The sequence below is a fragment of the Anoplopoma fimbria genome, chromosome 9 (genome assembly GCF_027596085.1).
Source record: "Anoplopoma fimbria isolate UVic2021 breed Golden Eagle Sablefish chromosome 9, Afim_UVic_2022, whole genome shotgun sequence".
Taxonomy (NCBI): Eukaryota; Metazoa; Chordata; class Actinopteri; order Perciformes; family Anoplopomatidae; genus Anoplopoma; species Anoplopoma fimbria.
The window spans coordinates 20,698,335-20,713,062 of NC_072457.1; the positions used below are offsets into that span (position 1 = coordinate 20,698,335).

A 14,728-nucleotide genomic window follows, 5' to 3' on the forward strand; every position below is an offset into this window, starting at 1 on the left:
AACGTCCACCATGAAGGTGTTATTAGAACTAATGTGTTTATGTTATATGGATCTTCATATCCCAATCATGCATATATCTGTATTAATACAATCAGGATATTTTTAAGTAACCATAGAATTTTTTAAAGCACCAGAGGAAACTATTCAATCAGCTAACTGATGGTAATATATTTTGTCCTAATTATCCGGTTCACGGTATTTTTGATAGATTGGCGCATTGATAAGCATCACTGCCCGCGAAAACAAGCTCATGAATACATAATCGTAACCAAAAAACCTCTGAATCTGCCGACCGTGCATCGAGACGCAGCGTCACACGTATTCGCTCTACTTCTGTTCGTTACATGCCAAGTGCTTCTGCCAATCTTTTGTACGGCAGTTAGCTGTCAGGACGTCTGCTTCCGGAAGACTGTTTCGCTTTTTATTTCATTCATTCTCATCTTCGAAGTGTGTCGAGATTAACTTATCTTTAATACTAAAGATATCAGTGTGATTTATTCATATATTTATTACCGTTTTCATGGTCTGTAAACGTGATCAGTCGTCTTTTACGAGTACCGTTGTAGCTCAACGTGTTATCTAGAAACAGTCCCTGTTTTATATGAATTAATTTGTATTGTGATATTTATGTTTTCTCCACATATATCATTCATTTTATTTCATGTCCGTAGCCTTCAGAACAGCAGCACACACGTCGGGGGGGCTTGGGATTGGGTCACGATGTGTAAACTGAATGTACTGCGAGTGATCTTATTAAATGGTCATTTGTTAGAGTTTTGTACGTAGAACAGTTTTGTTTTTTTTAGCTCAGTACTTCTGTTGATTTGCTCACTTGTTTCCCGATGTACCTCTGTGTGTGTGTGTGTGTGATGTATCAGTCACACACATCAGTCACACAAGCGGCTCCGTGATGCTTTGCGACGCCTCTCTGGAATAGCACTGAGTAAGATAAGCTGGTGGATATCTCGTTGTTTGAGATCCAAATCCCACAAAGAAGTGATCTTGATAATCTGAGATTCCTGAGCTGTTTAATGAGGACGTCTGAGCCCGCGCTTGAGCTTCTTTAAGGAGAGATGCAGGAATCTGTTTTTGCATAATGTTTGCCGGGGGGGGGGTTGTTTTATTGTCGTGGTTATGCTTTTTGTCTCTCCCTCTATTGCTCTGTCTCTGTCAAACATCAGCGCATATTCAAGATCACTCAGGTTTAGTGAAGTGTGTGTCACGCAGTACATCATGGAGTGACAGGTAAGCACTAAATCACAAAGTGGGTGACAGCAGGAGAGGCTGTCACATCTCCGACTTAAGTAAAAGTAGCAACATTGCAGAGTAGAAATACAACACAAAATATACTTTAAGTAGCAAAGGTGAAAGTACTCATTATGTAAAATTTTAAAATAACATATATTTATATCATTAAACTGTAATAATGGATGCATTTATGTGTTCATCACTCTAATTTCAAAGCTGATACTGCTGGGTATCTTGTGAATTCATCATGATTTATGTATTGATAATATTCCGTATCATTAATCTCAGTCTGCAAAGTAACTGAAGGCATCAAACATAAATGCAGTGGGGGGAAAAAAAAGGTAGAAAATGTTAATACTTAAGTTAAGTACAAATACCTCACAGCTGTGCTGAAACACAGCATTTGAATAAATGTACTTAATTCATTTCCATTGCTGAGAAGAGTTAGTTTGAGACTAAAGTTAGGAGAAAGACGTTATCAACCTGAGTCAGAGAAACGCCAATGGAGACCTGTACCATTTATTATTTTATTTTTTTTTAAATGCAAAGAACTTCAACTTTAATTACGGGACTTACTGTTGACAACCTGAGAAAACAATACATTTGCACACAAATGTCTCATTTAGGAAATAGGAGGCATCTAGGGAGATCCTGTCTGGAGCCTGCGCATTAATCAAAGCCATCTGTTCACATTGCAAGCTTTATTGAAAACCAGCCACCGCAGTCTGGTTTATCCTCCTCCAGATGAACAATCGTCACCCTGAAGGCTGGCGTGAAGAGGGTTTTAAGATGGCTAAATGCTTTTTGTGCATTTAAAATGAATAATTCCAACAACATTGTGGTTTTCTCTTTAGTGAAATTAAAATCTTATATCTTCTAGTCGGTTTGCATCCAAAACTACATTATATACATATATTTTGTTTATTATGTGAGCTTAATTTGATTTTCATACAGCTCTAGCAGGGGGCCAGATGCATCGTCAGGTAATTTTCTTTTTCTTTCATTAAGCAAGAAAACCGATCCAATCTTTTTCTTTTTCTTTTTTTATATTCCCTTCCCCTCAAACATTTATGAGGAATATTCCAGCAGGTGACTGGTAACGGGACCTTTTTTTCCCCCACCGGTTGGCCTCTTCTCACCCTCTTCTCCATCGTGTATAAAAGCCAAGTTGTAATGCATTTATATTTTCTTTCTGAAGCTGAGAATAAGAGGACTTCCACGAGAGAGCACAAGTGTCATGAAAGGCACTAATGATCCTCTCTCTCTCTCTCTCTCTCTCTCTCTCTCTCTCTCTCTCTCTCTCTCTCTCTCTCTCTGGAGGGTAGCAGCGGCCAAATGATTGTTCCGTGTGTGTGACTGTCACATCTACCCATATTGATGAGTCCACAGCGTTCTCTTTTTTTTCTGTCAGTGTAACCTGCTGGTGCAGAGAGAACAGCCAACTGATGGTGGATCCCCCCCCCCCCCCCCAAAAAAAGTATCTTCTTCTTTTCCCATCCATTCCCATGAGATTCTATTTCAAGATACCAGCATGCTCTGCAAGAAATGCCATTCCTAAGCAGTTCAGTCCAGTGCTGAGTCTCAAATAAAGAACTAGGCCGACTGTCACTGCCACTGTACACACTGCAGGTCTTCAGTACTTACAGCACGTTGCAGTTAAAAGGTGTCACCGGTTCCACGTCATCTCCCAATATAAGTCTGGGGCTGTCACCAGCAAATGAGCTGCCCTGATGGGAGATTTGGTGCCGAGAAGCACGCGGCGCTTGTGTTTTATTCAGCGGCGTAGCCCTGAAGCAAGAGATAATGAGACGCCGTCATGCAGTTTTAGTGGAGAAGCACCGCATGACACGCCGCATCATCGGGTTACGAGCTTTAAAACCGCTTTTTCCATATTCATTTAGTTTGATTCACTCATTTCTTGCGTGCAATTCTTAATTCAGTTGTTTGCCTGAAACTGTTTGGAACATCTAAAAGATGTTTTTCTACGATTTTTTTTTTACTCGCTTACTTTTTAATTCATAAATGCAATTCATTGTTGTTGTTTTTTTTTTATCTCCCATTTCAAAGCTCAGTGTAACTTCAGATAATGAAAGTTCAACCCCAGCCCCCTAAATGATCAATGGTAGCTGCAGCCTAGAGCCCTTAAAAACATCTGCAACATCTGTTTTAAACGGTCTAGCCGTACCTGTTCTTGACTGAATGTAGACACACACTACATATCCCAACACCCCCAGACTCTAAACTCTATTAAGCTACTTTTTTAGGCAAGAAAATATCCATACTCTAACACATACCACTTCCCAAGTTGAAAGAACATGGCTGTCTTCTACTGACATCATCTCAACAATTTTCCAAGTAAGTATCTTGACCTTAATATTTTTCCCCCTTCATTCTATAAATGTTTCTTGATAGAAAACTTTGATCATTCAAAAAAAAAGTACAATACACACGTTTTGGAGGGATGTTTTTCTTTGCAAAAACGCAGATCTGTGTTTCAATTGGTGTCACTTATTCACACAAAAGGCCCTGTCGCTGAGTCATGAGTGTATTCATCGATTGTGTCATCTGTGGCAATAAACAGTGTTTAAATACAGTAGATTGAGATATGAGCTAGATGGTTAAGGTTAAGGGTTAACCCCTAGAAACTGTATAGTGTTAACAGACAAGCATCAGAATGGGTGTGGAAAGGTGATGGAGGTGACTCTGAACATGGTGACCATTGCTGTTGGTGCCAGACGGGCTGGTTTGAGTATTTAGGAAACGGCTCATTGACTGTGATTTAATTTGTATTTGTTTGTAATTGTGTTGCATCCCACAATTTCATGGCTTTAAAATTCATTTTTAATATACATATTGTGATATTATTTAGTCATTAATGCCTAAAACATGTATGGACTCCATTAACATGAAAGTGGTGATCCTTATATGTGCTAAGAACAGCTGTTTTCACAAAATATATATATTTTCTCGATCAGAGGCTTAAAAATCTGCATCAATAACATCAGTGCGTGGGGTGACTCACATGACTCATACTGCAGCAGTAACGTGTTACATCCACATGAGGGCGGTGTGTGTGCGCTGCTATGAAGACATGAGGACATTTGCATGGACTTGATCTGACTCATTGCTGAGAAGCAACATTACATCTAAGTGGTCTCCTGGTGAGCCTCCAGGCCTCAGACAGGCAAATTTGCGCCTGCAGAAAAGGCCTCTGGTAGTAAGACCTTGTCTGTAGTCGGTTCATAGTGTTCACCAGTGCACATTATTCACACGGCGATGGGCCCAGATCGAATGCACAATGAATGGAGCAGCAACCTCAAACCTTCTAGGGCCATTCATCTAACAGATAGATGAACTTTGTCTGCATGAATACACATTAGGAGCTGGAGAGTGAGACGCTATAGGGGAGAAAACGTCCCCCTATAGAGCGTACCCAACAACAGCAGACTCTGCATCATACATTGACACAGACACACAGACTCTGGGTTCAAAACCAGCTCGGCTTTATTAGAAGAAGTAAGGGAATAAAAAAAAAAAACCCGAAACAAACGCAGGGGGAAATGTTAAGGCCTCTCTGGGAGAGGTGCGTATTTAAACGACGGACTGCGATTTGTCCAGCCTCCGCTCGTCCTCCGAGTAGCGCCGGAACGTCTCTCCCAGCAGCGGCTCCAGGGCCTCGGCTGAGCGGTAGGAGCGGGCATGCACTGCGCAGGCAATGACGCCGCCCACCACCGCCACCACCAGCACGGCCGCCACAATGGCTATGGTGATGATCTCAGACAGGGTGTAGGCACGAACTGTGGGAGGGGAGATTTTATTATCCATGAAAATCCATCTGGTTATCAATAAAGTTATCTTTAAAATGACTATCTGGTTATCAAAGTTATCTTTAAAATGACTATCTGGTTATCAAAGTTATCTTTAAAATGACTATCTGGTTATCAATAAAGTTATCTTTAAAATGACTATCTGGTTATCAATAAAGTTATCTTTAAAATGACTATCTGGTTATCAAAGTTATCTTTAAAATGACTATCTGGTTATCAAATCTTTAAAATGACTTATCTTTAAAATGACTATCTGATCTTTAAAATGACTATCTGGTTATCTTTAAAATGACTATCTGGTTATCAATAAAGTTATCTTTAAAATGACTATCTGGTTATCAATAAAGTTATCTTTAAAATGACTATCTGGTTATCAAAGTTATCTTTAAAATGACTATCTGGTTATCAATATCTTTAAAATTATCTTTAAAATGACTATCTGGTTATCAATAAAGTTATCTTTAAAATGACTATCTGGTTATCAAAGTTATCTTTAAAATGACTATCTGGTTATCAAAGTTATCTTTAAAATGACTATCTGGTTATCAAAGTTATCTTTAAAATGACTAAAAAGTTATCTTTAAAATGACTATCTGGTTATCAAAGTTATCTTTAAAATGACTATCTGGTTATCAATAAAGTTATCTTTAAAATGACTATCTGGTTATCAAAGTTATCTTTAAAATGACTATCTGGTTATTAATAAAGTTATCTTCAAAATGACAATCCATCTGGTTATCCATCTGGTCATGAGGGTGGTGGTTTTGGTGGTGGTCGGGGGGGTGTCACTGGGACTTTGTACATGTATGTGCTGCTACTCACCAGGCCACTGGACCTCATAGGAGTATCCCAGGTTTTCCGGGGCAGAGACGAACATCTCGGCGTTGGTGACGGGAGGCCAAAAGGGAACCATGTTGAATCTCCGGTTGTGCCCGATAGGAGCGTTCTCCTCGGGGTAAACCACTTCGCCTGCAGGAGGAGAGGAAATAGGCTCGCCAATCTGACGTTTCCTCTGAGCGGGTTTCTGAATCTAGATCGGTCTCAACGTACCTGGTTGGTGCCTGCCGATCCACTCGTCAAAGATGGCATCGGTAAACGTGTGCAGCAGGACGAAGATGGGATCGTTAGGCGAGAGGTGAGTCTGTCCACCCGTCCCGTTGAGGAAGAGGTGGGCCAAGTTGTGCAGACTGCGGATCACTGGGTCGTACGTCCCCCGGGGGGCGCTGTAGCCTGGAAAACACAACAAAAAAAAATGACCAAAGTTCAAGTTCTGATTTACCAAAAGTAGGAAGCCATATGTGCATTTGAGTGGAAGGATTTATTGTGTGCGTGGTTCTGGTTTTGTGTTTGTATCAGTCACACAGTACTCCGCCAAGTATCTTCCACAGGTTGATGTGGAGAGAATGTTCAAACACGTTACGCTAAGCTGTGCACCTTCAATGGTGTTCCTGAAGCTCTCGGAGGAGGTGGAGTAGTAAGGTGGCGTGTCGAAGGCGTTGAGCTCCAGACAGTCCAACACGTCCTGGGGCTCCGGCAGCCGCTGCACCATGGGGCGGGCCACGTTTCCCGCTGGGTTCCTCATGATGGGGCTGGTCTCTGTGTCTGTGGGATAAGGAGCAAACCTGAGGTCAGAGGTAAGGTTATCTATCAAATGCAGCATAGTTACCTCTGCACTCAGACAAAATATAACTTGGACAAGCCCCAACTTTTTTTTTGAATGTTTCTGGGTGGTCCACGTATCTCAGGAACGCCTGGAGGTAATTCATTCACATTCGGTACAAACATTCACCCGAGCTCAAGGATGGCTTGATTAGATTTTGGAGGTCACAGGTCACCGTGACCTCACGTCAGTCCCATTCCCGCGATATTTCTGGGACGCCTGAAGGTCGATCAGATTAGGATTTGTTGGTCAAAGGTCACTATGACCTCACAAAGAACGTGTTATCTAATGGGATACAAGGATGACGTAATGACATTTTGGACCGACGTGGATGCAAACTGCAACATGTTTGGTTGGCGTAGGGATACAACCGTGAGGCGGTGACTCATTTGGTTTGTGGGGCATTGTAGTTAAGATTCGGGCCATTAGTCCCAACAGAAATGAAATGAAAAGATGATTAGAAATGTTGTATTTTTGAACTACTTTCTATTTCTAGACTAGCATAGCTTGATCAGTCATAAACATGACAGGGCGGCAGTTTTCTTGTTTAAATTATTCACTAAAAGTCAACAGTAGTGAGTGGGAGCTCTTTGACTGAACAGAACAATTTTTTTTTTTCTTCCTTCTCGCATGATCCCTTTCTTCCTTTTTTTTTTGTTGTTGTTCTTTCTCTCCCACACATACACAAAAACACACACACACTCAGGCACATAAACAGAAGGCTACATAACTGAGACTGTCTGTCTGTTTGAAGATTATTCCCTCAGATCAAAGGAACCAGTAGACTGCTAGATTCCTGTCTTCAACAAGCACATGCACAAATGAGGCAACCCCCCACCCCCTTAACCCATTTAAGGAGATGTTGCTTGTTGATGCAGGAAATACCGGGCCTGTCATGACTCTCTAAGGGGATTAATGAGACAGATCGCTCACACGTTGGCCACTCACATGTTTTACCTGTTACCAAATTCCCTTCTGATACATATGCAATTGTTCAAAAGGAACCCCCCCCCTTAAATGTGATTGTAGTAGAGCTCTGCACTAAAAGAGGATTGACATTCTTCCATTAATACCACAGGAAAAATGAAATATTTATATGAATTAGGTTTGCGGAACGTAGTGATTTAGTTTAGGTTTGTAATCCGGTGCCAGTTTGGAATGAGGTCCAATCCCTGCAAATCTGATCACGTAAAAGTCTAGCTTACAGTGTTACACAGAGTTGCCTTATTCTAGTCTAAACCGCTCCACCCATTGGGAATTAACACTTGGGAAAACTGCAGGCTCCGATGTCTGCAATAGAGAAATTAGGCCCATTGAAGAAATGCCTCAAAGTCCAAGTGTTTTAAGATGCATTGCTATGGTTGCACACGACCACTCAGAAGAAGTGGTTGAACAAATGGAGTAGTTTCAGACAAACAGTAGTAGTAGAGAGCAATATAGAATGTGGCACAACAGCAGCGAGGTGTTATTTATAGTAGCTTGTGTTCTACATGCTCTCTTTATGAGCTCTTTGCCCTGTTTTCTGATGCAGCTGTGACTACGCTGTATATCAGCACCGCTCTCCTGCACAGTGTGGTACAGCGGCACAGGGCCTCCAATACCGACGCTTTGTCCCGACCCTCGCTGTCTGATACCGACACACAAGGCACCCCTTGAGTATCCGTATGAGACGCACCAGGCTTTCATGTAAATATAATGTAAACCCATCCGCGTCCGGGATTGTGATGACGTAGTGTCAAGACTGTTAAAACGCCACACAGGGCGGGAGGAAGTGGATGGCCAAACAAACAAACAAAGGACCTTTAACCAGGTGACCGGTGTTCGTGTCCCAAAGTGTTGTTCAGTTATGTTGATAGTGATGTTTGTGACGTCTGTTCCATACCAAAGTTTACATTTTACCTAGTTAAATTACTTAGTTTACATTCTCAGTTTACGTACTTAGTTTACGCTTTATAAAGTTTACATACTAAGTTTATGTTTTACTTAGTTTACGTACTTAGTTTACATACTTAGTTTACATACTTAGTTTACATACTTAGTTTATGTTTTACTTAGTTTACGTACTTAGTTTACATACTTAGTTTACTTAGTTTACATACTTAGTTTACGTACTTAGTTTACATACTTAGTTTACATTTCACAAAGTTTACATAGTTAGTTTACCTTTTACTTAGTTTACTTACTTAGTTTACGTTTTACTTACGTTTAGTTTATGTACTTAGTTTACGTTTTTTTACTTAGTTTACATTTACATACTTAGTTTATGTTTTACTTAGTTTACGTACTTAGTTTACATACTTAGTTTACGTTTTACAAAGTTTACATAGTTAGTTTACCTTTTACTTAGTTTACTTACTTAGTTTACGTTTTACTTAGTTTATGTACTTAGTTTACGTTTTACAAAGTTTACATAGTTAGTTTACCTTTTACTTAGTTTACGTACTTAGTTTACGTTTTACTTAGTTTATGTACTTAGTTTACATTTTACCATGTTTATGTTTCACTAAGCTTAGATTTTACTTAGTTTATGGTTTACTTAGTTTTCATTTTACTTAGTTTATATACTTTGTTTACATTTACTTGATTTACTTTTGACTTAGTTTAAGTTTTACTTAGTTCACGTTTGACATAGTGTCACTCTGTGCTGAGTTGGGATGAGAACATGTTGGGTACAGAGTGTGTTTTTTGCGACTGTCCTTACTGTTGCAGACGGTGCCCAACGAGTCGTAGTCCTCCACACTCTCACAGATGACCCTCCACTGGGAGAACACGGAGTTGGAGCTGATGGAGCTAATGTCGAAGGAGCTCCTGGCTCCGAGCAGTTCATCGGTGCAGATGTCGCACTCGCTGCCACCGATGGCAAAGTTCCAGTAGGGCAGGGCGAAGGTTGGGTCGGCCAGCATTTCCTGCATTGATGGAAAGAAGGAAGTGTTCACGGATGGATCAATAGATACATGTGTAAGAAAAAGCTTTATCCCCAAATGATTGTCGAATTAAGCAATGTAGTTTAATATCCTCCTGTACTTTCAATCCTGCATTATTTTCCACCACTCCCCTCATTTTCTTACCATTTTCTACCTTTGTTATACATCTGAATCCATGAATCGTTGTGGTACCTGGACCGTAGTCGTGCCTCCTGCTGTGAGCCGACTGACACCCACTGCTACTTCGATTATTATTATTAGTCACATTACTATCCCTATTTTCATGGCTATAATTCTACTGTAATAATTGCTGCTGTTATTATAAGTAGTCTTATTATATGAATCATTTATGTCATATACATTGAATGTGTTGTATCTAAGAACTGTTATGCTGCTCATTCTGTACACATGACATCTATTGCATTCTGTCCATCCTGGGAGAAGGATCCCTCCTCTGTCGTTCTCCCATAGGTTTCTTCCTTTTTTCTCCCTGTTAAAGGGGTTTTTTAGGGGAGTTTTTCCTGTGCCGATGTGAGGGAAGGACAGAGGATGTCGCATGTGCACAGATTGTAAAGCCCTCTGAGGCAAATTTGTAATTTGTGATTCTGGGCTATACAAAATAAATTGAATTGAATCTCTCTTACCTCTATCCTCCCTCCCTTCTCCCCCTTGTCTCCCTCCCTTCCGCTCTGTATCAATCTCTTCAAATCCCCCCACTCTCTCCTTCCTCCCCTTATCATCTTCCCTCCCATCCTCACTTCCTCCATCACTCTATCAGCCCAAAAGCCATTTCTCTTTCCCCCCTTTCCTTTTCACCCCCCTCATCTCCCTCCCCTCTTCTCACCTGCATGTCTCTCTCCAGTTGCAGCAGGTGAAAACGGTGCCAGGTGACAAACCCGGGGCCCTCGTGGGAGAAGTCTACGCCTCCGAAGCTGCTCTGGCCGGGCCCCAGGTAGGTTTTACTGACAGAGTAGTAGTGGCTCCAAACAAAGTAGTTGTAAATGGTGATGTTCTCAAACTGCGGGGTGTTGCCATCGGGTCCAAACACCTCCTGGTACCTAAAGATGAGAGGAGCAACAGGATGTATGTCACCTTGTGTTTCTTTTTCCTGACACAATGCTTTTAAATAGCCTGTTTATCTTCTTGTTTCAGAAACAGTCTCCAAACTCATTTGGTTCATTGGCGTGTGAGAATATATGCTTTTAGTTGAACTAGAAATTGGTGGACACTGCACGCATTTTATTGTGTTTATTCTACTGTGTTGGGGGGGTGGGGGGCTGAGATCCTTAATACAGGAGAAATGAAGACTTATTTATTAGGAGGTTTAAAGGGTTCTTCCACTTGCAGCTGAGAATTGCTTCAAAAAAATAAATCTACTATAATCCTCAACTGATTTTGAAGGAGGTCGTTCACAGATTTATGCACTGCTACTTAGAACAATTATAAACCCCTCTTTACTCTAGCCTTAACTGATAATTTGCACTTCCACCTGCTGCTTGGGCAGAAATCCGCCGCGAGAAAATTTCCTCATTTAACAGATAACTTTCAAAACACAGCATGGGGTCACTCACAGCTCTATTACTGAGGCTTTCAACTGCCAAACTCAGCTAGACTGAGCCTGCAGGTCTTTGGGCCAAGCTCGGCTGTCTGTTCTACGGCGGTGATACAAACACTGGCTGAATAGCTGATCAATCTCCCTTTCAATTACCATAAATCCAATCTGAAAATACTCTCTCAAAGCCCAGACGTAATGATTGTAATAACACGATGTGTATCTGCGTGTACCGCCGTGTGCAGATGACCAGGTCAGGGTGGACCGTCCTCTTGGCTTGGTCCAAAGCGTTCACAAAGGCCTGCTTCTCGGCTGAGCTCATCTGCATGATATTCCTCCTGACTGGAGGGGGGTTTAACGAGAGAGAGAGAGGATAAGGGGTTAAGAGAGAGAGAGGATAAGGGGTTGTTGAGTTGCGGGAGGAACAAGGGAAGAGGGGAGGAGAGAAAAAAATGTTATTAATAATGAACACACTGCTTTTCTTAGAACCATAAATTCTGCCCCTCGTTCTCTTGATTGTATCTCCCTACTTCTTCACTTCTTCAAAGGCCTAGACATCCATTCTCTTACCCACGGAGATCCTCTGATCACAGTCCGGTCCAGTCAGCCCGTGTCGACACCGCCCGCAGTCGTAGCCACTGAAATTCCCGTTGCACTGGCAGGTGCGGTTGAAAAACCTCAGCGGCCACCTCTCTCTGTCGTCACGTCCAGCGTAAGGGTACTGGGGCCCGTGGCGCCGGTTGTCCGCCGCGATGGCCACACACTGCCCTCTCCCCGTGCTGGAGCCACACTCGTCCCCTTCGGCCCCCGATGGGGAAGGGCAGCACTGGCCGCTCTGCAGCCCCGCGGGGGTGACGCAGTCCCGGGGGAACTGGGCCAGCGTTAGGGTGACGCACAGGGTTGCCAGCAGGAGAACCGCTCTCCACATGCTACCCAAAATCCATAGGGAATGGAGGGTGAGTTTTAGGTGCACGAGATGAGTTAGATAGGGAGAATAAAGTTAAAAAAAAAAAAGTAGGTTAGGAGTTTTAGCAACACAATGATGGAGTAGACACTTTTTTACATGTTGAGAATTGTTGTTTTACATCCATCCATCTTTTTCCAAACCACTTATCCAGGGTTGTTAAGGGGCCCGGAGCCAATCCCGTCACACGGAAAAAATTCAATCCACTGCGGACATGCACTTCAATTAAGTTCGGGAACGACGCGCCCGCTCCGTGTTCTCTTGTTAAAGCCAATTGTCTTAACATTATTCCGAAACTTCACTTAAAACCTCACACGCCCCTGCAGGCAGTGCGAGTCATTATTCATAATTCACAAAGCCATTAGCTTTCAACTCTTACAAGTTCAGAAAATGCTTTCAACAACAGACGGCAAGCGACGATTTGCTTCAACCTTTTTTTCTTTTTTTTCCAGATAGATTTGCTTGTCTTTTGAAGCTTGTTGATGAGGAATGAATGAGTGAGTAACAGTTTTGGCGGGTGCAATTATTTATTCTTTAACCAAACAGTGATAAAAACCACTGAAGTTAAGTTACCAATTAAAAAAAAAAAAAAAAAAAAAAAAGTTTTACATTTTACGGTTTTGAGTCCTAAAAACTTTTTTTCTCTTTAATTTTGCCAATAGCTTAATTGTAAATTAGTCTCATATTTTCAGTTTGTAAATGTTGCAGAAGCAATGGTTCACGCTTTGGTTTTAACACTTTGGTTTTAACACTTATTGCATTCTACTGTTCATTATATGAAAACAAAAGCATCAGTGTGTGCCTCCCCTACCTCTGACTGTGCATGCTGCTCCTCTCTTTCTGCAGAACTGTAGCTCCCCGAGAGTCGGCCCATTTCCCTCTCTTGGCTTAAATAGCTACTGAGCGCATGACCAGACCTCTCTGGAGCTTGTGTAAGAACACACACACACACATACACACACACACACACACACACACACACACACACACAAATACAGTACACAAAGACAGAACACGCGCACACACTTGAGGGTTTGAGTGCTTTTTCACACATTCTTTCATAGGCCTTATGATCACAACCCAGATGACGCCAGTCCGTGTGGTCACTCGGGCAATAAAAGAACCGACTGTGAGATAGCAGTCATACTTTTTAGCGAATGTAGTCCCTTTCAACAACATGGTTATGGTTTGTTATCTGTGGAGGCAGTTAGGTGTCTGTGTGTGTGTGTGGGGGGGGGGCTCGATTGACCAACATTAAAGAAAAAAGCCATGCACACAATCAACATTCTCATTTTTTTATTTGGTACTGTTCAAATCACAAAAGACGATACAAAGCTCAGGAGTTGCGAAGAATAGAAATCAAGTTTTAAATCTTGTATCTATAATGAAAAATCTTTTTTGTTTGGGTTTTGGCTGGTGTTATTTATTTCAATGAGGTCGAGTAGATATGGCACTCTATGCCACCTTCAATGCACTTTATTAATTACTGATAAATCAGGAGAATTGCCAACTGCCCCTTTTTACATCATTTTCAACAGCTCTGTGCAGCGTGACTGATGTGGTCGGTATGAAAAACATTTCCTAACAATTTTATTCGAATCAAACTAGAATCATAAAACTTTTTATCCCATTTACAAACAAACACACACACACACACACACACACACACACACACACACACACACACACACACACACACACACACACACACACACACACACACACTTACATGCACACAGAGTATTTTAAAACATGCTCTTCCGGTTCACTCATTCCCACAGATGTGCTCACCTGCTAAATGGCACTCCTTCCTTGCCAAATGTGTGACAGTATCTCCTTCTTTCAATTTACACTCACACAGGCAGACACGCAGTCATAAACACCAAATGCAAATGTTCTACATATACAGTAGTCATTACAATCTGAATCCAAGGCAGTCTGTGTCTGGTTGGTTAGGGTTCAAGAATTCAGGGTGATTCATTGGGTGAATTTGGATTGGGTGCAGGGATAGAGAGTGGCTTTTTACGGGGGATTTATTTCGACACAGTAGGAACCGACAGAACAGTTGGATCCCCTAAAGAATGGAAGTCCTGAGGTCTTGCGAGGAGTCTGGTCCCAGTCCAGTGCTGGCCGACTCCTCTGCTGAGCTTGGCGGGAGGTTGGACATGGCTACCGCGCGCTCCTCTTCGTGCTGCTCTTTGTTTCGGGCCAGGGTTGAAGCAACGTCAGATGGGTCGAGTGCTGATATCCTGGTGGAGAAGACAGAAGGGCAGATGTCACCCATTAAACAGTTGGGTAAACTGCAGAGAGTTCTGTTTGATAGCAGGATTATCACAGACACAGCGCACGCAATAGGAGCTACTTAATGCAAATGAGGGTAACATCTGTTTTGCTTTACACGAGAACAAAGACAGGCTCATTCTGAGGGTGTACTTAGGGTACCAGTAAAAAACAAACACAACCTAACTTGGTGTTTTCATAATGGCCACCAAACTGCTGTTGAATATGCTGCAAGCAAATGCTAATATTGTTACCGCGAGGTCTGTTTATTTA

General features: G+C 41.9%; 2 protein-coding genes across 2 annotated transcripts in view; one reads left to right on the forward strand and one right to left on the reverse strand.

Annotated features, from left to right (window-relative positions):
- Positions 1-401, forward strand: part of si:dkey-92j12.5 (multiple PDZ domain protein) — a 39,118-nt gene extending 38,717 nt beyond the window's left edge. Inside the window, exon 45 of the mRNA XM_054603936.1 lies at positions 1-401. This exon is cut by the window's left edge and continues 274 nt beyond it. The gene's annotated coding sequence lies outside the window, so the exon portion shown is untranslated.
- Positions 402-4,839: 4,438 nt separating this feature from the next.
- tyrp1b (tyrosinase-related protein 1b) lies at positions 4,840-13,000 on the reverse strand. The gene is made up of 9 exons (XM_054603935.1): positions 12,987-13,000; positions 11,782-12,140; positions 11,445-11,553; positions 10,504-10,717; positions 9,437-9,641; positions 6,510-6,677; positions 6,126-6,305; positions 5,898-6,044; positions 4,840-5,045 (listed from the first exon to the last, which is right to left on the reverse strand). The coding sequence occupies exons 1-9, from the start codon at positions 12,998-13,000 to the stop codon at positions 4,840-4,842; spliced, it is 1,602 nt and encodes a 533-aa protein (XP_054459910.1).
- Between the last annotated feature and the right edge of the window lie 1,728 nt (positions 13,001-14,728).

What these genes read in the sequence shown, in the direction of transcription:
- tyrp1b (XM_054603935.1), bottom strand. An exon ending in GATCGGCAGGCACCAACCAG is followed by an intron (nt 6,045 to 6,125) that starts GTACGTTGAGAC and finishes CTCCTCCTGCAG; the next exon opens with GCGAAGTGGTTTACCCCGAG. An exon ending in CTATGAGGTCCAGTGGCCTG is followed by an intron (nt 5,046 to 5,897) that starts GTGAGTAGCAGC and finishes CCCCTCCCACAG; the next exon opens with TTCGTGCCTACACCCTGTCT.